General features: G+C 40.8%; 2 protein-coding genes across 2 annotated transcripts; both read left to right on the top strand.

Annotated features, from left to right (window-relative positions):
- Positions 1–4,433: 4,433 nt before the first annotated feature.
- ZNF281 (zinc finger protein 281) lies at positions 4,434–9,239 on the top strand. The gene is given in 2 exon segments (XM_036388208.2): positions 4,434–4,847; positions 4,849–9,239. Coding segments are annotated over 2 exon segments (2,622 nt in total). The 3' UTR covers positions 7,057–9,239.
- A 5,785-nt stretch (positions 9,240–15,024) lies between these two features.
- On the top strand, positions 15,025–26,933 carry LOC118689560 (uncharacterized). Its single transcript, XM_036387901.1, has 2 exons — positions 15,025–15,051; positions 26,256–26,933. The coding sequence occupies exons 1-2, from the start codon at positions 15,025–15,027 to the stop codon at positions 26,931–26,933; spliced, it is 705 nt and encodes a 234-aa protein (XP_036243794.1).
- The last annotated feature ends 260 nt before the right edge of the window (positions 26,934–27,193 follow it).

The following is a 27,193-nucleotide window of genomic DNA, read 5'->3' as shown; positions in this document are numbered from 1 at the left end:
CAACTGAGGCAGCTGCTCACAGAACCACATTGCTGCTGACACCAGGGCTCACTGAAAAAACAGAGAAGCTCTTTTTGCAACTAATGAGCTAAAGAAACCGAACTATCAATTATGTAAGACCACATTATTAACATTTCAAACCACCTGAGGCTCTGCACCTCTTTATTTTCACCACAGATGGACCACACGCTATCCTGTACAGGTAATTGCTGATGACAGCATTGTGTGGAAAATGACCCCTCATTACCAGCTGTGAGTGCCAAGATCTCATAAGCCATTGCAGGCAATAAGTAAAATCCTTGTTGGGCTGATTCTATTAGAATAATTTGACGTTGGAGGACACCCCCACTCCGACATAAAGCAAGACAAAAAGCTCCCAGAAGTCTACAAGAATTAAGATAAGAAAGTCCACAGCATTTCATATTTCTAACAGTTAAAGATTCAAAGGAGTTGTTATCAAGCTGAAGAAAAGCAAAAACTTGGCATGCCAATTTAGGCTCTGGAATCTTTAATGATTTGTTTCAAGTTTTCTGTAAGATTAGTGAATATCTAAACTTAAGTAGTTAACTGCTTTGTTTTTCTGGGATGATATGAGATTCACAGATTTCAGAAGAGACTCAGAGGCAATTATCACATTATTTTTGCATACCTAGGTTAAAAAGAGCATTCTAGTCTTGAAAGTCTAGAATGTATGTTTTTAAACTTTTTTTTTACTCTTTATATCAGAGTAACCAGTATTGTTTGGAACTGAATTTTGGCAAGAATTTTAACTCATGAAAGTACCTGAATAACAAGCAGCATGTGGCTTTACTCTCTTCTTGGGATCAGCCTGGGAAATTTTTTTTCCCCTTTTTTCTTTCATCTTAACAGCTGATTATTTGTTGCCTCCCTCTCTGTGATAGCTACCCATAGCAGCCTCTGCCTGGGATGGAAAACCCTAAAATCCTGGGAACCTGAAATGAAAGTCGGAGGAAATAATGGCATAGACTTTGTACCCCCTCCTTTTTTAATGTAGATTTCAGATGATTCTGTGTTGGGAGAATCAGAATGGCCCACTAACCCTATATTTAGAGAGATAACTGGGATTTTATTCCACAAACAGTTTGCCTGTGAGTAAATCACTTATGTGAGTTGCCAGGCTTCAGGATTGTGGCAGTTCTGTTTGTAAACAAATATCATGATATAATTATGATATATATTGTAGGAAAGCACACTCAAACCCACAGCTGGCTCTTTTTGAATCTATTCTTACTTATTGAGTTCATTGATGTAACCTGAAAAATAACTGAAAGGAAGTGTTGGATTTTAGCTTCTTTGAAAAATTAAACAAAAGAAATTAAGCAGAAGTTCTCTCTCCCAAGGGTTTTATGCTGGCATTGGGTAATCCATGGAATTATTACATATGAATGGTACCTCTTACTCCTCCCAGCTTAGTAAGATAGTGATTTTGCTGATGAGCAAATCCAGAATTAATCCAAAAGTCTTCAAGTAAATTGCATGTTGGATTAAAAAGTTGCAATTTGTTTGCTATTAAAATGCAGTTTCTTACCAGAAAATATTTTTGGTTTGAAAATCAAGATTTTTTTCCCTGACAAATTCAAGTTCCCAATTTTAAGTACTAATATAACAAGGTAGGGTAATATTACAAATAAGTTTAAAAATAGGTTATAAACCCACAGTGAATCTCAGTTACAGAAGAATTTTTATAGCAAACTATATATGTCTTGCATTTCTTTTCATTTGGTATTCTATTCTTCACAGTAATTTGAGTATGTTTTTCAGGATTCTGCCTGCAGATTGCAAGAATCAGTACCAAGCTGCACTATTAACTCAGATCCTGGACACACACCCTTCAGTAAGGTGAATATGTTCAGGAAAACTCATTGAAGTATTTTGTTTGGGTTTAGCTTGTTTAGTCTAATAAGAGGCCAGTGTGAAGCAAACCCTTAAAACAACTTTGGTGATTCATGTATGTTATCTGCTTGGGTTATTTTTTTTTCTGTCCTTGTACATTTCTTATTTTCTTCCTATTTAAGTTTCTAAAATAATTAAGTGTATGCATTTGTCAATACATATGTGGGAGTATATTTTTAGTGTAGAACTTGGTAGCATATGTTTTCTTACTTTCAGTTTTACGAAAAGTAGTATCAGAAGTAGAGATTGTTCACTCTTCAGTTTGCCTTAGCATCTCCTGTTTTCACTTTCTGAAATAAATTTGTTGGTCGAAAGACCATTCAAATATAAAATTAAATTTTCTAAATAATGTTATGGATCTTTTGGTGCTAAGTTTTTCATTTTCAAACAGTTGAATATCACAATATAGTTGATGCACCCCCATGTTATCAAATAAATGTTCAAGGTACAGCTTATAATGTTGAAAAATAGAAAAATAAATTGACCTTGATGAAGTGTGTCTTCTTTTGTCTGTTCCCAGGAAAGTTTATTTCAGGTATTTCTACTGCTGAAATGATTAGAGTTAACAGCTTTTTCCCTCCATTTTATTTTACAGGGTCTCTTCATCTTCCTGATATATGGGGTGTACAACACAGAGGTAAGTCTGCTTGGAGTATCTCAAGGCTGACAGAGTGAATGAGAGAAATGACAGGTTTCTTATCTTGATAACTGAGGGACAAAGTTGGCTTTCCATACGAGTGTCCTACTGCCCTTCATGCTTGGACTGGCTTATATGCATCCCAGCTTACCATTAAACACAGACACCCTGAATAAAGGGACAGACTCATTTCTCATAGGCATTGACTAATATTTTACTGCTGCTTTAAGTTTTTTGAATTCCTGGTCTGTCTTTTAACACTTAGCTAAACCTGACAGTCCTAAAGTGTTGTAATCAAATGTACATTTTGAAATTAACTGTTAGTTTACATGCTATAAAATATTTAAATTATAAAAGGAGCTAGCTTTACTTAACAAAATTTTGAAGTACAGAAATGGCATAAAATTCTACTTTTTTGCATCAATCAGATATGTTTAAAATTTTAAGATCTGACCCAAGCCTTTGTAGCAGTCAGGGTTATGAAAAGTACTTGCTATATTATATTATAGGCTCATCTCTCATAAAGGAAAATATCTTTGACAGATAAAGCCTAAAAATTGTAAGGAATCTATCCACCTTGCTCTGTTACTTCCATTACATCAATAATGAAAATTAGTATTAATATGTTTAATTCCAAGTTTTTAAGCTAAGGTACCCCTCTGATGCTTGCATTTTAAAACTTTACAGAAATACAAAAAGCTTTTGAAGTAAGCACTCAGAAATTAAGCAGAATTCTATTTATATTTTATTATCCTCCAAGGAGGGCATGGACTATTAGAAAAACAGTGGAACAGGTCTCCTTGTTAACAGAGGTAAGTTACTATTTCAAAATAACAATTTTATCTCATTTCTAGTGTAAGGATTAATTATTCCCGTACATGCAGCTCAAGCAATGAGCACCATTAGAACGGGTTTTGCTGTGCCAGGGGGCCAAAGAATGCCGGCCGTGGCCCCGGGGAGCTGAGCTGCCGGTGTGTCCCAGCCCGCCGGGGCCAGGGCTGCACTCCGCGCTCCCAGGCGGCAGCTGTGAAAGGCTGGCACGGCAGCCCCGCTCCGCAGCGTGCGCATGGCAGGGAGCGTGGGAGCAGCGTGAGTCCAATGTGCCCGATGGACGCATCCCACCAGAACACCGCAGTGGTTCAGGGAGCGGGGCGGCTTCGCTATCTCCGTGGCGTTACGCGCGTCTCATGGCACTGGTTTGGGATCAAACAGCAACACCCTCCAGGCTTTGTTACAAATCTCAATTTTAGCCTTTCTGCATCTGCCGCTTCTCCACCCGCGTCCCGAGAGCCGCAGCCGCTGCCCGCGTTCGGGGCTTGGCACAGCCCGGGACCGGCCCTGCCGCGCGTTGCGGGGCAGCACCTGCGCTCTGCTCCCGTCCCGCCGCGGGCGAGCGGCGCTGCCCGGTCCCGTTATCCGGGCCGCGCCGGGGGCGGAGGCCGCGCCCGGTTCTGCCCGCAGGGATCCCGCGGCTCCCGGAGCGCGTCCCGGCGGTGCCGCCCGGCCCGGCCCGGCCCCGCTCTGGGCAGCGCCCATCCCGCGCCCCCCGCGCCGCGCCTGCGCGCCCGCGGCCCGTGCGGCCGAGGCTCCCAGCGTGCCGCGCGGCGCGCATGTGCGGCGGGGCGGGCGCTGCTAATTCCATTGTGGAGCGGACGCGGCGATATTTGTAACTGGCGGCGGCGGCGGGAGCCGTAAGTGCAGCCGGGCCGGGGCCGCCGCGGGCGCGGGGCGGGAGGCGGCGATGCGCCCGGGCGGCGGCTGCCGGGCCGCCGAGGGAGCCGCCCGCTGAGCCGGCGCGGTCCGGCCGGCTGGCGGGCGGGCGGGCGGCGGGTCCCGCAGCCCCTCTGGGCCGCGCCTCCTCTCCGGCCCGCCTTCCCGGGGGATGAAACTCGGCAGCGGCTTCCTCGGCGGCGGCAAGAGGGCGGCGGCCATGGAGCCGACGTTCCCCCCCAGCATGGTGATGTTCAACCACCGCCTGCCCCCGGTCACCAGCTTCGCCCGGGCGGCCGCGCCCCCCGCGGCGGCCCAGCACCCCCCGCAGTGCGTGTTACCTCCGGCCGCCGCCGCCGCCGCTTCCTCCACGGCGGCGGGCGAGCCCCCGGCGCCTCCGCCCCCGCAGGACGTGACTTTCAAGAAGGAGCCGGCGGGGGCTTTCCCCTCCGCGCCCTCCTCGCAGAGGAGCCCCTGGGGCTTCCTGCAGTCCCTGGTGAGCATCAAGCAAGAGAAGCCCAGCGAGCAGGAGGAGGAGCAGCAGTCGCAGCACCATCACCACTACGGGGGCCTTTTCGGGGGAGCAGGCCGAGGAGAGACCCCCCGGCCTGGGCAGCGGCGAAGGAACCGGCCAGAGCGTGATCCAGGACCTCAGCCTTCTTCACCACCTGCACCAGCATCCCCACCGAGACCTGCTGCTGACCGGTAGAGGCGAGGGCGCTCCAGGGAGCGCGGGTGAGCCAAAGCACGACGCCCAGGTCAAGAAGGCAAAGAGGCCAAAGCCAGAAACTCAGGGAATCAAAGCCAAGCGGAAGCCGAGCGCTTCATCCAAACCCCCCCTGGTGGGAGATGGGGAAGGTGCCGTCGCGTCCCCCAGCCAGAAACCTCACGTCTGCGAACACTGCAGTGCTGCCTTCAGGAGCTCCTATCACTTGCGCAGGCACGTGCTCATCCACACCGGGGAGAGGCCTTTCCAGTGCAGCCAGTGCAGCATGGGCTTCATCCAGAAGTACTTGCTGCAGAGACACGAGAAGATCCACAGTAGGGAGAAGCCTTTTGGGTGTGACCAGTGTAGTATGAAGTTCATCCAGAAGTACCACATGGAAAGACACAAGAGGACGCATAGTGGAGAAAAGCCATACAAATGTGACACTTGTCAGCAGTATTTTTCAAGGACTGATAGACTGTTAAAGCACAGAAGAACATGTGGTGAAGCCATAGGTAAAGCAGGGGCCGGAATGGAGCCCGGATCATCGAATAGCATGGGTAGCTTGGCTGCATTGTCTCAGGGAAATACAAGTTCCTCAAGGAGAAAAAGTAAAACAAAAAATACATCCACTGAAAACAAAGGAAGCAAGTGTAGCAGCAAAATCGCTGAATCTCAAGTTACAAGTAATGTGGCCATGCCAAGTTATGCAGTTGATATTCCAATTGTGTCTTCCAGTGGTGGTCTAGTTGGCACAGGCGTAGAAGAACTTCAGAAAAAGGTGCCAAAACTGGTGTTGAAAAAAGCGAGCAGAAAACAAGGAGACAAAAATTACCTTAATTTTGTATCACCACTGCCAGATATTTTGGGGCAAAAACCACTGTCTGGGAAACAGAGTGGCTCTCTAGGCCTAGTAGCCAATACCGGTGTAGAATCTATTGGCCTTCTCCAAAGTACAGGTGGTAAACCGGGTCAGATAAGTAGCAATTATGATGATGCCATGCAGTTTTCAAAGAAAAGAAGATACTTACAAACTGCAAGCAGTAACAGTGCCTTTTCACTTAATGTCGGACACATGACTTCCCAGCAGTCCGTCATCCAGTCTCCAGGTGTTAGCGTTATGGATAACGAAGCTCCTTTATCTCTTATTGATTCAGCATCTTTAAATAATGAAATAAAGTCTTGCCACGACAAGTCTGGTATTCCTGATGAAGTCTTACAGAGCCTTTTGGACCAGTACTCTCACAAATCAGAAGGCCAGAAAGAAGATCCTTTCAGTATAACTGAACAGCGTGTGGACTTGCACACCTCAGGAGAACATTCAGACATGGTTCAGGAAGAAAACTTGAGCCCTAACTCTCAAACAGTTTCAAACGATAAGGCAAGCATGTTGCAAGAATACTCAAAATACCTCCAACAAGCCTTTGAAAGAACAACCAACAGCACTGGTTTTGCTTTTGGACCCAGTTTCCAGTTTGTTAGCTTGTCTTCAACTCTCCATAACCACACTCTGTTTCCAGACAAACAGATATACACTACATCTCCCCTTGAGTGTGGCTTCAGCCAATCCGTTACCTCAGTATTGCCAACTGCGTTGCCAAAACCTCCATTTGGGATGTTGCTTGGCTCTCAGCCAGGCTTTTACTTGTCTGCTTTGGAGGCTTCGCATCAACAGTTGACTCCTTCTCAAGAGCTGGATGATCTCATCGATCCACAGAAAAACTTAGAGACTTCATCGAACTACCAGTCAACATCTCAGAAACTGACTGGCCAGAAGGAACAGAAAAACTTAGAATCCTCAACAAGCTTTCAGATCCCGTCTCAGGAGTTAACCAGCCAGATAGATCCTCAGAAGGACATAGAGCCTAGAGCAACCTACCAGATCGAGAACTTTGCACAAGCGTTTGGTTCTCAGTTCAAGTCGGGCAGCAGGGTGCCAATGACTTTTATCACTAACTCTAATGGAGAAGTGGACCATAGAGTAAGGACTTCAGTGTCAGATTTCTCAGGGTATACAAATATGATGTCTGATGTAAGTGAGCCATGTAGTACACGAGTAAAAACCCCGACCAGCCAGAGTTACAGGTAAGGTCCTGACTGTGACCAGGCTGTGGGGTCTTCTTAATGTAACTTGTTTTACTTTGACAACACTGCCATTGGAATGTTTCTACACGGTCCTTTTAAGAATAATGTAACATGCCCTTTCAATGCAACTTTTCATATTTAGTTTATTTTGTTAGTGTGATTTTTTTAGCTCTGTTTATTATGGTTTTTAATCAAAAATCAATAGTTTTAAAATAGCGTTTTTGTTCAAGTGACAATGTTTAGCAATCAAATTTACATTATGTAGATTGTCAGGGAATAGCCCAAATTTTAAAATGCAAAAAATTAACTTTGTTCCTAGGACTAAAGTTTATTCTAATTGCTTTACTCTCAGGAAAGTGTAATGAAGCATGGGAATTCTATGCACCGCAAGTGTATTGGAACTTCCAATTTACAGATGATGACAAATATATCTCAGCTTTTTGAGGAAGGGATCTTTGACATTTCAAATTGCTGTCTCTTACGTCAGCTGATCTGAAAGAATTTTGCTACCTAAATCTTGTTGTTTTTAAAGTACTCCTGTTCTTCCAGGTGACGCTCATTCCAGGCAGGTGGAGCAAATATTCTTGGGTCTGCACGATGAGCCCAGCACGGTAGCTTTAATCTGCACAGTAACGTCCCCAGAACTTCTGTGTAAGACTGTAATTCCGTAAAGAGATTCTGTTGACACAAACCCTGAGAGCAAAATGTGTGCAGCTGGTTCATGTCATTAGAACCCCAACTTGAAACTACAGTCCTAATCCAGATAGGGTTTTGGGATACGTTATTTGTTACACACGGTTCAAAAAAGTCCATCTCCTGCTCTTCCCCTTTTCACATTCTTTTAGTGTGAAGGGTTCCCTCTATTTTATTGTGTTCCTGGTTCTCTGGACTTGATATTGGTTGTCTACCTGCCCCCCCCCCGACCTCCCTTTCCCCATCCCCCTTTTTTTTCCCTTTTTCCCCTACTCTCTCTCATCCCAAACTAATAGCTAGCATTTAAAAAGATTTACATTCCAGAAAGTGCATATCTTACGATGTGCTTTCTGATGTCCTGTGACATCAGGTGATGAACAATGAACACCCACCTGTTTTAGAACAATGTCGAGGTTTCCATGTACCATAAGAAATAATCTACTCCCAATTGTACATAGTGAGGCCCCTATCCTGCATCAGGATCAGCTACCACAGACCCCTGTGCCCAGCAGTGTCCCGGTGGTGTCACTGGAGCTCTTTACGGAGAAGGGGGGCTTGCAGCAGTTCATCACGGCAGGCTTTTAGGGCCTAAGGCTGCAATTCCATTAAAGGATTCTGGTGATGGCATCAACTACAAGAGTAGAACTTGAGTGGCTTGTTAATATCAACAGAACTTTTCTTTGGAATTATTGCCTTACTTTATGTATATTTTGTGGTACATTATTTATTATATGTGAATCCTGATTAATGCCTGTGGAGCCATGGAAACCTGCTAGAAATACTGGTGGCCATTCAAAGCTGCTGAAACGCAGTGGCACTGCTCTAAACCACTTTTTGCAAATGAATTTTTTGATTAGTTTTTTAATGTAATTTTTGGTGATGTTTATGATGATGGTTTTTTATGTACTCTTGGTGATGTTTCAGTCTTATGTACTTTTCTGTTGTCAGGAAGGTACCAGTGGTTGTTTGCAGTCTTATTGTGTAATCAGCCTATTACAGGCTTCCATGTATAATAAAGTTATTAACATTGTGCAAGTGTAAAACACTTCTGTTATGAAAGTGGTGTATTATTAAAGGAATTGTTACAAAAATCCTGGGTAATTTCTCCTGTTGTCCCTCACCACTATGAATAGAAACCTGAGCCCATTCGTGATCTCTTTTGCTAGTAAACTTTTTCCCCCCCTTCACTAACCTAGAGTTTTTTCTCATAGAATCTGTGTAACTCCATTAACTTTTTATTTATACTTGAATCTGTGTTTCATGCTATTTCAGTTTAAATAATCGAACAACAACAGTTCTCTAAACACAGAACCCAGCCTGTTAGCAGGGATGGAATAGTCCGTAACCACTGTGTTGGCTTTTTTAGTACCTTTTCTTTTGTTTTACAGAGGTTATAATTTACATTCTTTATATTGTGTGTAGTTGAAGTTGCATATGTATTGTTCTGGCTGTTTGCTTTAACTTAATAAAACCCATTATTCACAAAATCATAAAGGCATCACTTCTATTATCCAATCATGCTTTTGAGGACTTAGTAAGGAAACATTAGGAGATTAAATTTTGAGAAGGAATTTACTGGAAGGTTTTCAGTTTGTTTTCTTCAGTTTCCTTTTGAGTCAAATAATCAAAATGTGCTATTTTAGACACCAGGGGTTTAATTCATACCTTTAGCTTAGCAAAACTTAACAAATTTCCTGAAGTTTAATGTTTATACAGCCTCATCTTTTCAAATCTTTGATTTTAGTTAAAGATATCTAAATTGCCTTTTGTTAACTGCAAAGACTTTTCGTAATTGCTGGAAGTTCAGACTATACTATACATTAACTTAATTCAAGGTAAAGATTGTAGAAAATTATGTATCTGCTTTTTGGGGGTATTATTTGGTTGTAATTTCCCTCTCACCCTTCTGTTAATTCCTGCATTATAATGAAAGTTGTGTAAAAGTACTACTTAGCAAAATACTTGAAAAGCATTTTAGGTAATCTGAAGGTAGGTTGTGGATTTACTTAGCTTGTATTTTTCTTCAACTTTGCATGTGTATTTGAATCAAGGCAGTGACATGGATGAGAAAAGTCCTTGGCATGTTGAAAAACAAGCGCAAAAACCTTAAAAAAAGTAAATACGGAATATGCTCAATGTCTGATATTCAGAATGTTGCTAGGAATCATTTAAAAGTATGATGGGAAAATGTAGTGGGATTTTATAAGCTCTTTGCACAGCTTAGTCCTTCAAACATGTTTCTAAATAGAGCAGACCAAAACATTTTTCTACTTTAATATGGAGTTCAAATTTTACTGTAATGAAAGTAGGGGTATGTTAAAATTGCATGGAAATCAGGCTGTGGCTTTACCTGGTACATATTTGAAAACTGCATAGTAGCAGTTAACCCATGTGAACTTTATTTAGGGATGTGTGGGTGAAAAAAGGAAAAGGGAAAGCAAAATGGCTCTTGAATTCTTTTCCGCTTTATGTCAAGCTTTAGTTTGTTGTTTTTAAAGGAGTTATGGGAGGGGAATGATAACCTGCTGCCTACCAATTACAGGACTGTAAAGAATTCATAGATGTAATGATATAAAATGCTGCATAAACTGTTACGCTTCCTCTTAGGGTAGTTCACACAGCATTATTGCCTTGGAACCCAGTGCACTATGATACCTTGTGCTGTGATTGTGCCTCTTGTCCCAAGCCACTGAAAGTGCATGTCTGACCTGCCTGCATATGATCTAGAAGAGCTAACTAAAATTTTTTGTAGTTTCTGAATTACTTCAAGTGTATACAAACTTGTGGGAGAAGTACTAGAGTAAGAAACTGAAATGAAAGCAGAATAATAAAAGAAGTGAAAACAGAATGATGTGAAGGGTATGCAATTTCAGGCTTATGGACTACTGGATGAAGAAAAGCAGCTTGATGCCTCATGGAGACCTTGAGAAGCTACTGGAATAATTCAGTGTATTCTATTGGTGTTTTTTGTTGTTTCAATTGTTTGGTCTTCCCCTCACCCCCAGCATTATATGCTTGATAACATTGTATTTGTCTGAATGATGCTTCTGCTGGCTTTTTTTCCCACCAGCTAGAAATCAGTCTTGTTCATGTGAGGCTGCTGTTGTGGCTGTGGGAATGTTTGTAACACCCGGGAAGATACATGTGAGAATGTGTAAGTTACCAGCTTGATGCTCTAGTGGTTGAAGGAATCAGGTCACTTTAAAATCAAAGATCCTGTTAACAGCCCCTGCTGACTACCAGCTTTAAACATTTGAGCTGTAATTTTCCAGTCTGTCTCATGCTCTGTGCACTATCTTTCTCTGGGTAGCTTCTGCAAAAATTGCCCATGTATTTCCTAAAATTAGATTAAGGAAGAAAACTTTCTTGTTCCACTAGTGTTTTCATCCCATGCTTCTTCAAAGGCAAATCAGTATCATCCTCCCCCAGCTAGGACTTTAGACTGTGTTGATGTATGTCCCTTGTTGAATCACTGCTTGTGAAACCTGATAAGTTTCTGAAAAATGCTTTTACGTTCAGAAATGTGAAAGTTTGGTAGCTGTATCTCCAAAGGTGATCCCTCCAGGACAATGTATCAGGCTGTTTCAATAATTTGGTGTGTTAGCCCATGTGGCAATCTTTTTTCTAATGTGTTGTTTATTGTCAGACTGGAATCTTGCTGCTTATATAAACTGCAGTGTTCACTTTTAATGTTCTCAGATGATTTTTGTGCAATTTTTTTGTTTGTTCAAACACCTAGGAAAACATGGTTTACTGTTGTGCACTGTCATTTGGAACACAGGATGTATACCCTGCTTAGCAAATGAATAACTCATAAACTTTTAATCTGTGTTGTTTGAAACACATTTCTTGCAGATCCTGCTTCATGCTCTGAGTGTCATCCTGCTCAATGTGGATGCAAACAGCAAGGCAGTGTTGCTTGGAAGAAATTCTCAGTCATCATGTCATCAGTCTGTTGTACATTCGAGATGGGGTGAATTGAGAAATCAACAGAAGATTTGGTTCAGGCATTTTTAAACTTATAATGCTTCATAAACTTTACAGAAATGTAAATTTTTGTATATAATGTACTGCTTTATTTTCATATTGATCCTTTTCAATATTTTGATTTTATTAATTGGATAATGGATCTGGTAATCTGAAACCCAAGGTTCTCCTTAGTAATGGGATGCTGCCACACTAGAAAGCTGTCCTGGCCTGAAATTTGCTAAAATATTGTGTAGCCAGATTAAAATGAAGAAAGAATTAAGAACTGATTTAAGAATATATTTTTAAATTATTTTAATACACTCTTTCTTACCTGAAATGTATCTTAAATAGTCTCTTATTTAGTGCTACAGTTAGCAAAACATTCTGTGAGCTAATGAGGCATGTAGTGGTCATTATACAGGATCTGCAACAAGCAGATATCTGCATCATACAGATATTCTGTAGTAGCTCATGTGCCACCTTTGATGCTAAAACCTGCTTAATCTAAAACTAAGGTTATTGCCCTTCAGAATATTCCTGTGTCTTGTTCAGAAGGATCCTTTACTTTGTGCTGTTGGCAAAAGATTTCATTTTGACTTTTATCTTGAAGGTCAAAAGGCTGGTTGATTTTCATCCCAGATTTCTCCTTACGGTGTGTAGTTCTCTCTGTGCTGTGTACTGTGTTCCCACTGGATAGGCTGGAGGCTTGACTGGGATATGATGTGTGGGTGCTGGTATATGGCCAGAAATTATATTGAGGATGGATCAGGCTGCTCAAAGATTCTTAATATGTTTTTTTTCTGAAGGGGGGAACAATACCTCACAGGTAGGGATGTGTTTCCAGATGGTATTATGTTCTGAGTGGGAATAAGATTGGGCTGAGACCTGTGTAGATAGAATTTACAAAGAAATCCATGTGCAATTCGATGAGTGACAAGGTTTAGAATCACTTTAATTTGCTTTCCAGTAATGAGGAAATATATAGATGTGTAATAAAACATCTTGCATGATTTGCTGAGGTGCTTTAAATTCTAGTGGGTAAAATATGTCAATGGATCATCTTACCTCTTAAAGAAAATGATCTCTAGAATGAAAAATACATTCTCTTGGAAGCTGCTTGGTAATCCTGGAAAATGAGGCTAATAAGGACTAGCTTCTTCAGCTGCAGAGGGCATTGATGTTGTGTTAGCTCTCTGCTTGGAATTCGGTCAGGATGGTGGTAACACATTTGCTTGTGGCAGCTCCTGGCCCCACGCTCTCTCCAGGGGCAGAAGGCACTCCCAGGGTCCTGGCAGAGAGGACGTGGCCTGCCCTGCCTTGTGCAGCTGGGCTCAGGCCAGGGGCTGGGAAGGGGAGGGACAGCGCAGCTTCTTACAGCACTGAGGGGTTTGGGAAGTGTTTCCAAGCACTGATTCACTCTGTGAAACTGAAATGCAGAGATCTGAGCCAAAAGTCTGCTAGCTCAGGTTTGGCCAGAGGGCTGAATAGCCCCAGGTGTTATTCAGCAGTGGTCAATGGAGATGTGACACTTAAACTATTTAACCTGTTTAGCTTAAGAAATCTGTGAGAGGTAGCTCATATTGTATCATGTTCATGCACTTGGTCCATCAAGCCTTATAACTAAACATTTACACTTTGTAATCTTAGTGTAGAGTTAAGTCTGTACGAAATACGTAGGTGATTTAGAAATTTACTTCACAATAATTCTTAATTAAAACTTCTTTCCAGTCATTTAATATTAGTCTGGGGACATGGGAGTTAAACTGATGACTCTTTTTGTGTTCTTGGAACTTGGATTTTTGCAGAGATGGCAATTTTTGTGCAGAGATACTAAATTTTATTATTTAGTTTGGAGTTGAGAGACATTTTAGAGTTAAAGTATTTTCATATTTCATGTGGTTGTAGATATCATACTTACACGTTATCTTAAGAGTGTAAGATGGAAAGGGAGTAAGACTGCTGAAATCATTAGTTTTTACATTTTTAACACCATATTCTGATGCTTACATGTTTTGTTCTTCTCACAATGAAGCTAAATTAAAATCTCTGAGAAAGAGGTCCCTCTAATATAGCATAATGAAGTCTTTAAATGGGTACAGTTGTAGGTCATGGTGAATAGGAATGCAGTGACCTTTGTCTTGACAATGAAGCTGACACAAGCTTCTCAGAGCTGTTCTTTTTTTTATTATTTCTCTGCCAGAAAGGACACAAATAAAACAGAGGATCCCCCTTCTCCCATCAGTGAACAAAATCAAAAGACTAGAAAATGTGTTGTAACTTGTCAGTTTGCAAAATCTAGGAATAACACTGACTTCTTTCTCAATATAGGCACTGCTGCTGGAACAATTTGTGGGAAGGAGTTGGGAAAGGAAGGAAAGTCTACTTCACTGCCCATATGACTGGTAAAGGGCCTTCCTGTTTCTTAAGGTACTTTCTAACAGCCTGTTTTGATTTTGGCTACACAGCAGCAAGGCATTATTATTTGTACCTACTTACAGTTTTGTATCTAGAAAAATCACAAATCTTCCTTCATTTTACATTCACTTTTCAGTCATTCATTTTACACTCACTTTTGCAGCACAGTGCAGGCTTGCAATGTACTGTGTTGGAATCTAGCAAGGCCTGAATTTCTTGGTGGCCCATGTAAGAAAGTGAAGCACATAAAAGTGTCTGTTTCCTTTGGGGAGAGGCCGTTGCTCCATCCAACTTCAGCAGAGGCTTGTGAATTGCAGTGCTCAGCAATTTTCTTTAACCATAGAGAATCATCTGTCATTCTTAAATAATGGCACTACCTGCTGCTTTAGGTCTTTCTCAAGGCTTCAGCAATGTTGATCTGAATTGTGCTGCCTCTTGTAGAGGAGAGGCCTGTGTAGCAGAGCAAACTCTTAACCTGTGCAGTCAAGGTAACGAATGGAGATTTGTTCCTGTTGTAAGAAGTCATCTACAGGACCGGTTCTCTATGATCAGATAATGATTTTTTTTATTTTTAGTCAAGGACTAAAACTACATGTTTTTTTTGAAGAGAAGCTTGTTTACTCAATGATGATGAATGATATTCCCATAAGGCCACAGCCTGGGTGAGTACCTGGAACAGGTATTTTTATTGAGAATGTCCCTCTCTGAGAAAATGCTTCATCAAAAGGAAAAAAAGAAAGAAAATAAAAGTTTAGAATATGCACATGTTATATCAGAGCTGTGTAAACTGAAAGAGTGAAACAGCAGTTAACATACGATATTAGAAGTTTTTAAAACCTATTTCAGGAAAACAATACGCTGATACCCTATAAATGGATCTAGTGGACAGTGAGAAATGACTTCAACAGATGAAAATAAAAAGGTATGTGGGACAGTATGTTAATAATTGGCTAGAAATATTTAACTTTTTGTGTTCTATAAATGAGAAGACTTACTCATAAAGCTTACTTAATAAGCTGGAACATGACCAATTTGATTCCAGAACAGCAGTAAGCCCTTGTGGCAAAAGAAGGAGTCCAGCAGTGCCACAGGGATGAATAAGCACCTGGATTCTCTTTGATAGTAGGAGGGGCTGAGAGAGCTGAGTGTTCAGTCTGGAGAACACCAGGCTCAGCAGGATCTCATCAATGCCTACGAATACCTAAGGAGAAAGAATGAAGATGAGGGAGCCAGACTCTTTGCAGTACTACCCCCTGGCAGGACAAGAGGTAATGGGCACAAATTAAACACATGAAATTCCACAAGAAAATTACTGGGAGGGTTGTCAAACAGAGAAGTAAGTTGCCAGAAAAGTCATGGAAGGTCTGCCTGTGGAGATATTTGAAGCTCAACTGCACATGATTCAGGACAGACTGCTCTACCTGACCTGGCTTGAGCAGGGGATTTGGGTAAAATGAACTCAAGAAGTCCTTTCCAACATCAACAATTCCGTGATTCTCTCTGATTGGTGGTCTGTGCCAAACAGCAATGACCGGTTCCATGCTGAAGGGACACCGAGTGTCTCTAGGAAGCAGTACAGTGGTGTGTCTGAAAGTGCATTTTTGATGGAACAAATGGGCTGAGGAATTCAGAATGTTGCTGGGACTCCTGGTAAGTAGTTCAATGTTTCTGATGTCTAGCTTGGACACTTGAGTCTGCCTTAACTTGCAGGCCTTTTCTATCACCTTCCTTAGACTTTTTTTAAAAGATTAGGAAGAAAAGATGGTGAAGGCGTTGTGAAATAAAATGTTTGCTGTTTCTATTAAATACAATACAAAATATAAAATATACAATATGTAATATTTTTTATTTGTTACTTTGTTTTACTAACTTTCCTCCTTTCATTGCTTGTTAATTGTTGAAGGTTACAAAAAGGAAACATCTAACTGACACTAATTTACCTGATTTGGGAAATGGTAAATGGTTTTTCCCTCTTCTCCCCAAAGTTAGCTGAAATGGCCTGACTTGAAGCTGCTCTTGCTCAGACCTCATGCAGAGCAAAGCAAGGAGAATGCAGCTTCTGGTTTTGGTTCAGACTTTTGACTTGAAATCTTTCTTCTGGAGAAAGGCCGGCACAGAGCATTATCTTATCAGTCTGTTGATAAGTCCTAACAGCATTAGGCTCTTTCAGGCATTGCTGTCAGCTGTTGTTCTGGTCATGGGCTCAGTTGTTGCAAAAGACTGTCTTGACAGGGTGAGGCAGATTTTTTTTTTAAACAGAAAGCAAAAAATGATTAAAAAGGATAGGGATTAAAATGTATACAGTGAAGGGATGACAGCAGGAATGTAAGTTTTGTATTCCAGATGTCTTTCAAAGCTTAATCAAAGCTGGATATTATGGCAATGTAATTTGGGTCGTCCTTGGTGGGTCTGGTCTGGCTGTTCCTTAGCATCAGGGCAGCAATGCTGAATGGTGCTGCAGTCAATCCTGAGCTTCCATGTGGTGACAGCAGTCAGTTATAATGAGAAGTTTCATAATTTTCACACGTCTGTTGTAGATCTAGTTTTAAGTAATGGCTTTTAAGAGATGTCAGCATTTTTCTAACATACTTGCAACAGGCCTTTCTTTTCTCTGCTCTTCACTTCTTTTGTTTGTTAGACTTGATTTCATCACAGACCTTGGGTTTTATCAGAGGGTGTTGTTTGGACTAACTCAGTATTTCCAACTTCAACTTTTCTGGCTTCTATAAATGGTAAGTCTTTGTTAGTTTATGCTTACAGATACATGTTGTCATGCTTTTAAACCCCTCTGTGCATACTCTGTGTATACTGGTATGTATTTGTCAAATATTCATAATGCAAATGCAGTAAAAATTTCTGTGAAAATCCCTGTTTCTCTGACATGTTGCAATAGAAAGATGTTATATTTTTTAAAAGGTAGGTACTGGAAGAGTGTTTGTCTAAAGTGGTAGAGGATATTATCCTTTTTGACATGCAAAGCCATATTATTGCTGAACACTGTGATTATTGATTTTTATGAAACTTCTTGTTCTAATAATGTGGGAAGGCAGCCCTTTATTCATGTATGTCAGTCTGTAATTACTGAACTTAGGGGGATTATCAGAAAATATTAAACAACTAGCCTGAGGACAGATTTATGGCTTTAAGTAATCTTGATATTCTTCTACAGTTTTTCTGGATGTAGTTTTCCTTTTTTTGGTTTTGGTTTGATTTTGCTTTTTTAAGATAGCAATCTGAGAAAACAGCCAGAATACCCCAATGTGGACTTCAGTAAGTGGGTCTGAAGCACTTGGATGAGAAGGACCATTGACATTTGAGCTAGAGAGTGACTGATGACAGTAGCTGGTTTCACCCTCCATGGAACAGGACCAGGGGAGAACACACCTTTGGAGTTGTTTTCATGGCAGATGCAGATACCTCAGTAATGGTGTACTTGATGATGTTGCTCTCTTGAGTGGGCTGGGAAGCAGCAACTCAAGAGGATGGACTCTTGTTATCTTGGCCTTGACCCTTGTTCCTTCTACCTTGTTCCAGTCCTGCTTCTCTTTATGCACTTAACCCAGTAAGCAAATACCAGTTGTCTCATTCAGACCTCCCTGTTCTGCAAGTCTCTGCCTCTCTCTTAGCTCCTGCTTTGCTATTTCCATTATCCCATGTGTACCCTCCTTCAGTCCTAATCTTGTTATTTCTGCTCCTGCATTCCTTTCCTGATCAGTTCCTGCATCCTGCCACATGTTCTGTTCTTCCCTCCTGTTCCAGATTCCATGTTTCTATGTATTATTTCCCTTTGTCTCTGCATAGATTTTATTTCTTTGCATGAGATGCAGAGGATTGATATTTGCTTGCCATGTGGATGTCTTGCTGCTGTTGGGATACAGAACTGTTGTAAGTGGCCTTTACATGAAGAGTTTGGTTTTACCCCTCTTGGCAGGGCAGGAGGCACATATCCAAGCCCACTGGAATAATAGGGCTAACTACAGTTTTTCATATCATGTGGATAAATTTAGGTAGATTTTCTTGACCATACACAGTAGTGTGCACCTGTGACACAATGGATACATTCCTATTGAAACTCAGTCATCTTTGGGAGTACCAGAGCTTGCCCCTTTTTTTTTTTTTTTTTTTTTTTTTGGTGATAGTTAAGACAATGTATTTTCCATTAACATTTTTCTTGGAAATGAGCAGGACTTTCTGAACAACTAATGTATATATTTATTTTCATTCACATGTGTGCACAAGAAAGCATCTGACAGTGCCAAATTGTCATATGGTTGATGAAAATGTGATCAGCTTTGCAATCAGATGCTTGACAACAGGATTGTGAAAGTTTTGGGATAACATTTTAGAAGGCAAAGCTATACACTGTTAATTAGAGTAGATCAGTTGAAATAACATTAAAGGTAATGGAGATGGACAGAACTTTTCACAACTGAAGCATCAGGAATTACATTGCCTTGGGCAAGTAATGTTGCCAGATACAATAGGTAGTTTATCTGTTGCTGCAGGTTCCATATTCCTGTAGAGGAGCTACTGCTGCAAATTATCCAGTTGTAATGCAATAATCCATCAGACATCATCTCCTTTGAAGGCTCTTTAATTGAATGAACTGCAGTATAAACAAGTTGTATGGTTACATATATGAAAGTCCCAGAAGGATGTGACTTCCTTATTCTGTTGCCCTTCCAAACCAATTTTTTTTAAATTTGCAGTGAAGAATTTTAGAAGGATATTTCATTGTAGTAAACATTTTACTGTTTTAAATATCTCTGTGTAAATTAATACCAAATATTCCAGCCTTTAAAAATATAATTGGAATTTTATGGAGGATATTTAGGAGAGGCACCTTCTTCTTCCAGGAGTACCTGCAGCCAGGAATTAGTTTTGGTTTACATGTTAAATTGGTAGTGTTGCTTAAATGAACCACTCTCAATATTCAGGGAATACTGAGCAATAGTTTTGGGAAGTGTAATTGGAACTGCCCAGATAATGAATGCTTGTACAGTCTTTTCTCACTGATAAAGAAGATGCAAGAATTGATGAAGACATCAATTGCACTTGAAATGTACTTTTTAAAGCATTTTATAAAACTTTCACGGTTATTTTGAGTTGAACCAAATTAACTTGGCTTAAGTTGAGGAGTTGTCTATTTTGAGCTAAATGGGAATCACCTTCACATATTGCAGACACACCACAGGAAAGATGTTATGGTTTCATTTTAAAAGGTTGTCATAAGCTAAAGCAGTGCATCATATACAATGGAATATACACTTTCCAGTCTGTCATAAGCACTGTATTTGTTGACTAGTGCAGAGTGTAAGAGTATTGCAAGTAAACTTGGTTGCAAATGGTATTTTTAGTTTCACCTTTTCTGTGATGAAAGGAGTAACAGTGTGAGGGATTTAGGCTTTTGCACAGTCAGTGGTCTTGTGTTCTGGGGCTGCATTTTGAATGCTCCAAGGTGGCACATACTGAAAGAAACCAGCCTGCCTTCAGCAGTCCTTGGCTGCTTGCTCTCTCCAGCAAAAAAAACCAAAAAAAGGGCAGCTTATTTTTCATGTAGATAATACATTTAATCCCATTCATTGCAGCTCACAAAAATACTTACCCCTGCACAGGTGTGCGTGGGGGCACTGAATAGGACAGAGCTAGCTAGTGGTCTTCTGTGAAAAACTTGATTTAAATTGATCATCAACATGTTTCTCCATTAGTTTAATTGCTGATTGTTCCTGTTCTTTTGTTGTGCTCTATCTAGAACTTCAGGTCAGGAGGTCAAGTCTGCTGGCATTTTCCTGTGCCTTCAGAACAGCATTGCCTCTGGCCTGTGCATTCATCTCCCTGTGTGTCATGCTGTTAGTGCTTTCTCTGCTGTACTCACTTTAAAAGCACTATTTATGGGTTGAGATACTCCCTCCAAAACATAAACATGAATAATTTAATTTATATGTGACATCACTGTAAGTGATATAAACATATGAAATGGTGTACAGTATGCTAGGAAAGACTTATTTCAGTTATAATATCTGTTATTTCTAACTGATTACACAGTGTCTTTGCTAAATTCATCTAAAAGGGAAGAAATGGCAGAGAGCTTATTTTGCAGTTGACCTTTTGAAAGTTGATTATTGCTGCTTGATGTATGCACAGATTTTTCACTTCTGACAAGAAGAAATCTTGTGTTGTCCTCATTTATAATGTATAGACCTCTCTTTCCATATTTATGCTATTTAAATAAAGAATGCTGTGAGTTCTCAGAAATGTGCCATTCAAGTGAGAATGATGGTACCCAGCCTTCTGCATGTACAATTTGGAATATGGTGAGGATCCTGGTGGCTTAATTACTGTGCTGCTGCTTTTCTGATTAATGACTGAAACCTTGATCTATTGGACAACCAAAGACCATCTGAATTTCATTGTTTCTCAGGACATGCACAGCTTTGACAGGTCAAGAGAAGGAAAAAATTAACTGACTTCTGGCTAAAATTCACTAATTCCTCAATTGCTCCTTTGAATTAATCAGGTCTTCTTGCTCAGAGAATATCTATAAGTGTGAAAAACAGAAACTTCCTAATTCTTCAATAATTGAGTTTCATTTAGACAATACATTTGTAAAAGTTATAGAGTCAAAATATATCATGGAGCTGGATTCTCCACAAATTGGCACCTTTCTGAATTCCAGTAGAAGCACTCGTGTCCATAGTTGGGACAACTACTTAAGAGTTTAATTGATTTCTGAAGAAGGGGGCTCTCTGAAGGTAATAGGATCTCTGAAAAATGTATTGATTAGAAAGAAATCAATCTCACAGCTGCATAATTTTATAATCTAGTTGGACTTATGTGTCTGGAAGACCACTTGGTTGTTCTGTGGACTCTGATGCTGGGAGTTGTTAGTTGAATGCATGAGCATTATTGGTACTGCTGTGCATAGCTGGAAAGCCTTCTGCAGTTTTCTACTTTGAAAATTGCCTGTAGGTTGTTTAGCTCTTAAAGTACAGCATATACAGTATCACAGCATCCCAAATCAAACTTACCTTGCTGTATTCTCACCTCAAAATCAGATTTTGTTTACAAGACTATATCAATAAGCTTAGTGAAGTTTTCAGTTTCAATTTTTTTATCATCTTACATTAATATAGCACTGCAATATTTAGGATCACAAATACAGCTTTATTTAAAACAAACATCTTTCAGTGAAATTGCATTACTTTTCTACTACTAAACGCAGATTTATATGTGAGGACTAGAACACTGAAGGTCTCCGAGTCCAATGTTATAAATGTGAATGCTTCCAGTGGCTAATATTTATGCTTTTTCTTATTTTCTGAAAGGTAATATTACTTGTTAGATACTCATAGTGAAGAGTTGAATATCCTTTTCTTTGTATGAAAGTGTAACAGTCTTCTCTGACTGATTGTGCAGTCATGACATAGCTGAGGTGAAGATCCAACTTCAAACATTGCAAGATAAATCATTTCCACATTCTTGCTTAAGTGGCTATTTTAGTGTAGAGAAGCACATTTTCTGTTGAGTGCTAATGCCACTGTCTCCTTGACCCAAGGTCTTAACTATTCTGAGCAAAGTGGATTTGGTACTTAGCGTAAGAAAGAGTTTGCAAGTAAAACAGTTGTGCCATGTGGAAATTTTGAAATTTCTGTACTTATGGGATTGTCCACTGATAAAAGCACTGATTGAATGAAGTATGCTTTATACAAAGAATTAATAGACATATTCTCCTTTCTTATTTATAGAAACTGGAGTGGGTGGCTGGGATCAGAGCTATGTATAGGACTGTGTAAGGGATCCCTGAGAAGGGTGCATGTTTCTCAAGTTATTGTTTTGGCCAGCTGCTCTGCCCTTGTTTTCAGCAATGAGATCTATTAGCATGAGGCATTTTGCTAAAAGGGGAGGAAGTAGGAGTGTTTAATGTTGCTTAATGGAAACAAGACTGTAGTTTTATCCTAATTTTGCTGTTTGAGGGTAGTTTGACAATTAGCTCATGAGAACCAAAGCCATGGAATTGTATTTGTAGTCTTAGCAGATAAATCTCTGGAATTTTGTTAACTAACAATGCTGATTAAGCTTCAGTAGTTTTATTGCCAAGAGGAATATAATGGCATTAACTACAGTCAGCTACATTTAACAGGAGCTCAGGCTATGGCCATTTCTGCTCTCAACGTGCCACCTTTGACACCTTTGAGATGTGTTGCTTTCAGTCTGAGCTGCCAGTACTGTGTCATGATGTTCCCAAACCCATTGGGCAGTGGCAGTCCACTACAGTCCATTACAGAAGAGCCTCTTCTGCCCCTGGATTGTCCCAGCTTGTGGTGTCAAAATTTTCCACACATACAGAGAGGCTTTGAATATCTGAAAGGCTTTCTAAGTTTCAAAGAGGAAGAACATTTGCAGAAACAGGGAAAAAGTATATGCAATTATTCTGCTATTCTTTTGGCTGCTTCTTTTCAGTGGCTGCATAAGATAATTCTAAAATTGAGCATTTATGTGGGAATAAAAACAAGGATGCTCTTGCCCTGCTGCTACCTGGTGATTCTCTAATTATTTTTCTAACACAGAACTGTCCAGCTTTATCTGCCAGCATAGAAAGAGTATGGGACAAGGTCTCTGCTCCATGCTGTTCCTGCCTTTTGCAAGAGTGGTCTTGCATCTCTCAAAGAGATGAGCTATTGTTTGGAAAAGCCTTTTCCTATTTCTATTGTTTCCTCATCTCAAAAACCAGACCATAAAAGATTGATGGCATTTTCCTTTAAATTAATTTTGCTGGGTTTAATTCAAGCAGCAACTTCAGTGACTGTTTATCAAATACCATCACACTGCTTACTTTATAAAGGAAATGGAAAAAATGTCTGAAGCAAAGGCATCTGAAATGAAACACTCAATAATCACAGTATACTAAGATCTTACCTACTGGAAATACTGTGTGTCAGTGTTAAAAATAAAATGTAGACTCATTTAGTCCTCAGCATTTACAAGTAAATTGTTTGAAACTGAAGAGAATGGATGGAAAATTAGTTTTCCTGGGAAATAAACTTGGGTACTTCAATTTGTGCTTCTTACAATAGGCATTTTAGTAGTCTGCATAATAAATGTAAAGTTGTTATTTAGTAATGTGAACAATAATGTCAGCAATAATAAGGATGGGTAATGACAGTCCAGCAGCATTTTCTGGCTGAAGATACCAAGAGACAAACTGTTATTACTCTGCAGTTGGTAAAGTATTGTATATATATTTTTTCCTTCTCACTTCCTCCAAGCTGCCTGTCAATCCACTGTTACTATGCTCATTTATGTCATTGCATTATAGGGTGGACTAGAAAAGCTACTCATGAAAGGTGCAGCTGCATTAAAAAAAAATGTTTAAAAAAAGAATTCCTTACTGGTTTTACAGGACTGCCCAAAGGAGTCAAACATTTATGGATATGGCAAGTAGCTATGTGGTGGAGGAACCATAGCAGCCATAAAGTGTAAGTATGGAATATTGAATCCTGAAAAGTAAAAGCAAGTGTGGTGTATGTTTTGTGTAATAAACATGTTTAAGGATGCAAAGTAGCCATAGAAAAGTCACTCAATACCTTGCTTCCCTTTCTACCCCTCTTCAGTTCACATATGCATACATATTTAGGTTCTGCTGAGTGAAAAAACTCAACTCTTTTTTTCCCCTTTGGAAACATATTTAATGACACTTGCCTAGCTACTTCATATTTCTAGTCTTTCTTTTCCCTCCTTGAAACTGAAAGATTTACACAGCTTCTGCAGTTGTATGAAACATGACAAAACGATTAGGTAATTGTTGGGCACAGTATGCTGAACATATAAAGCTTCATGTGACAGCATAAGGTATTAGCTGCAATTGAAGATAAATGTATATTCACATACTCTGCATATTTATTGGTGAAGTTCTGGTTGAGCTAGCATCTCCTTCCAACCTGAAAAATGTTTTCTTTAAAGTGGGATTGCAGTGGTGGTTTGCACTTAAATTTAAGATGGTTTTATATTTTCATTTTTATATTCTTTGATTCTAATAAGAATAGATTTCCCATGTTTTTAGCTGGAGGTGCTTTTAGAAGTATCAGATCTTTTAATTCTTTCAATTAAACAGTGAAATATGAGTTAAGAATGGGTTACACTGCAGGATGAGTTTATAGTTCTCAGGTAGCTGCAGGTCAGTTGCATGAAAACTATTTTTGGTAATTCCTTCAGTGTGGGGAAACTGTAATAAAGGAATATCTGATATTTCACAAAGTCTTTCTGAATATAAAAAGTATATTTAGTGTTAATTTACACATCCAACTTTACAGGCCTTTCATCATAAAGATTTTTCTTTTTAAATTGATATTTCCTTTCACCATTGTTCTGAAAAGGAAGAGGAAAAAGAAGTCTTTGAAGTAAGTACCTATAGTTGAAATTAGCGTGGACTGAGTTCAATGTAGCACAGAAGCGACATAATCTCAAACTGGGACACGGGGGAGGAGGCATAGCTCATAAAGTACTTGGTGCAGTCAAAATATTTAGTTTGACGTTTTTCTTGCCATGGCTTTCAAGGCTTTGATCTCCTTGCAGAGAAGATGTAGATTTGCAAGGGGCAAAGTAGAGCCTAAATATTTAGTAAACCTTATGGTACTTAGAAAAATTTTAAAAATGGAGCATTTATTATTTGGGCATTAGCATTAATTATTAGTGTGAATAAAAGCATGATTAGTTAGGCTATTATTTGGCACCTTCAGCGTCTAGAAGAACCCTTTGAAAATTGTTTTCATGTTTGCCTTAAATGCTTCCCCTTTCCCCCCCCCCCTTCAGATTAATTACATTAGTACTAAATTTGTAGGTTTTCAAATGTAGAATCTGAATTTCCTCAGCCTTTTTCTGTATAGCATCTTGCTTTCTGCTTCTCTCCAGTTACCTTTTTCTTACCCTGAATCATTTTCTGTTAATTGTTCTTTGTTTCTCCTCTAGCCCAACTATGACTGTGACCTTTAACACACAAAGAAGGACAATTTCTTCTTTTCTGGTGTTATAGGTTTGTGTATACAGGACTGTGATTGTCTTTGCAGAGAAACTACTTCTTTTGTTGGCTTCAACCAACTAAAAGCTCTGTATTTAAATTCTTAATTAAGACTTCTGTGCATGTAACTTTTTTCTCAAAATCATACACCTCCCATGTGAAGAAAATGCTCCCTTGCAGGGTGCTGCCACTGCTACTTCCCTTTGACTGTGTTGTAGGAATTTTACACCCTTTAACTTTCTCACTGTGGGAGATGACTTTGCAGTGCATGGTGGAAGGAAGCACTGGGGAGCTGAGTAGCTCTGGCTTTAAAGCCAAGACAGCTGTGGTGTAGAAGCTAAAAGCAAAAATGAGCAGTGTGGTGAAAAGAAATTGATGTCTCGGAGAAATATTTTATCTGTGGTGGTTCTGTGACATCACTGAACACTGAAATAAATGTTTGATAGATGTGTCATGAAAGCAGCCCAACATCCTCATTAGAAGAAGTTCAGATTTTTTTTTAATAGACAAAAAACCCAGATTAGATGACTTTTTCATGGCTCTAATTACAGATGGACAAAAGTTTCTCATGTTAAAGTGAATCTTTAAAGGAATGTATTCTGGTTAACTTCTTGCCCCTTCTTGTGTCAGTATTTGAAATTTTCTTTTGTATTGGTGCTTGTAGCTTTGACACATTAATTTAAATATTATAATATTCTTAGGATCTGTCTCCTTGGAATGGCTAACCTCTGCTGCTTTAGAGGAACATTCTCCATGCAGATGCTCACTGGAAGCATCTACTTTTCTTTTGGTTCCCTCAAAATTAGTTTTTTCCTTGTGTCCTCCTCCTTTGTAAAGTTCAAGGTCAGTTTTATTAGAAATAATTGTGTGATTCATATCTGTGACTCAGTGTTTTGCCCAGCCCATCAAAACAGAAATGGTAAGGCCACCACAGGAGTCTGCCTTGGGTTAACATCATCAGTGTGTGAAACAAGCAAAGCTTCAGTATCCAAACATAAACAAGGGTCCCGGAAAATCCTCAGCAGAGGAAAATGGGCTGTTCGTCAGTTTTTTTACATGCTTTTCCTATTGTGACAACAGATTTTATTTCCTAAAGCCCGTTTAACCCTTAGTGTTGCTGTGTTAACCCGAGGGGCTCCAATAACGCCCTTGAGGGCGCGCGAGGGGCTGAAGTGGGACCCGGCGTGAGGGCCGCCCCTCATGGTGGGGGGACAGAGCCCTTCCCTTCAGGGGCTGAAACCCTTCGGCCCGGAGTGTCCCCGCCAGGCTGCGGGCAGGGCCGAGCCCAGCCCGGGCTGTGCTCCCGCTGCCCTCAGAGCCCCCGGCCCGTTCCGACCCAGGCCGGGCTGTGCTCCCGCTGCCCTCAGAGCCCCCGGCCCGTTCCGACTCAGCCCGGGCTGTGCTCCCGCTGCCCTCAGAGCCCCCGGCCCGTTCCTACCCAGGCCGGGCTGTGCCCCCGCTGCCCTCAGAGCCCCCGGCCCGTTCCTACCCAGGCCGGGCTGTGCTCCCGCTGCCCTCAGAGCCCCCGGCCCGTTCCTACCCAGCCCGGGCTGTGCTCCCGCTGCCCTCAGAGCCCCCGGCCCGTTCCTACCCAGCCCGGGCTGTGCTCCCGCTGCCCTCAGAGCCCCCAGCCCGTTCCTACCCAGCCCGGGCTGTGCTCCCGCTGCCCTCAGAGCCCCCGGCCCGTTCCGACCCAGGCCGGGCTGTGCTCACAGCGAGCGCTGCGCGGCCAGCAAGGCGCTGTGGGCGCTGCGGGTGGTGCCGGCCCTGCTGATCAGCTGCATTTCTAGCAGGGCCCTTGCACTGGCCGTGAAGTGCTGAGGGATGAAGACAAGCCGAAGGGTTCAGCATTCCTATTTCTCTTCCTCTTTACTGTCTTTGAGGCTCCGAATACGGTATTTCCATTGCGTCTTCTTTCCAAGGATTTTTTTTTGAGCGAGCATAAAGCCTGGCTCATTCCTTGAAAGTAATCAGATTCAGCCTTCAGCAGTTTGAGTGAACATCTTTAGGCAGATTTACGAAATAGTCAACAGATGTGTGTTCCCTGCCA

This window comes from Molothrus ater, chromosome 9 (genome assembly GCF_012460135.2).
Source record: "Molothrus ater isolate BHLD 08-10-18 breed brown headed cowbird chromosome 9, BPBGC_Mater_1.1, whole genome shotgun sequence".
Taxonomy (NCBI): Eukaryota; Metazoa; Chordata; class Aves; order Passeriformes; family Icteridae; genus Molothrus; species Molothrus ater.
This window is presented reverse-complemented; position numbering and strand designations above follow the sequence as displayed.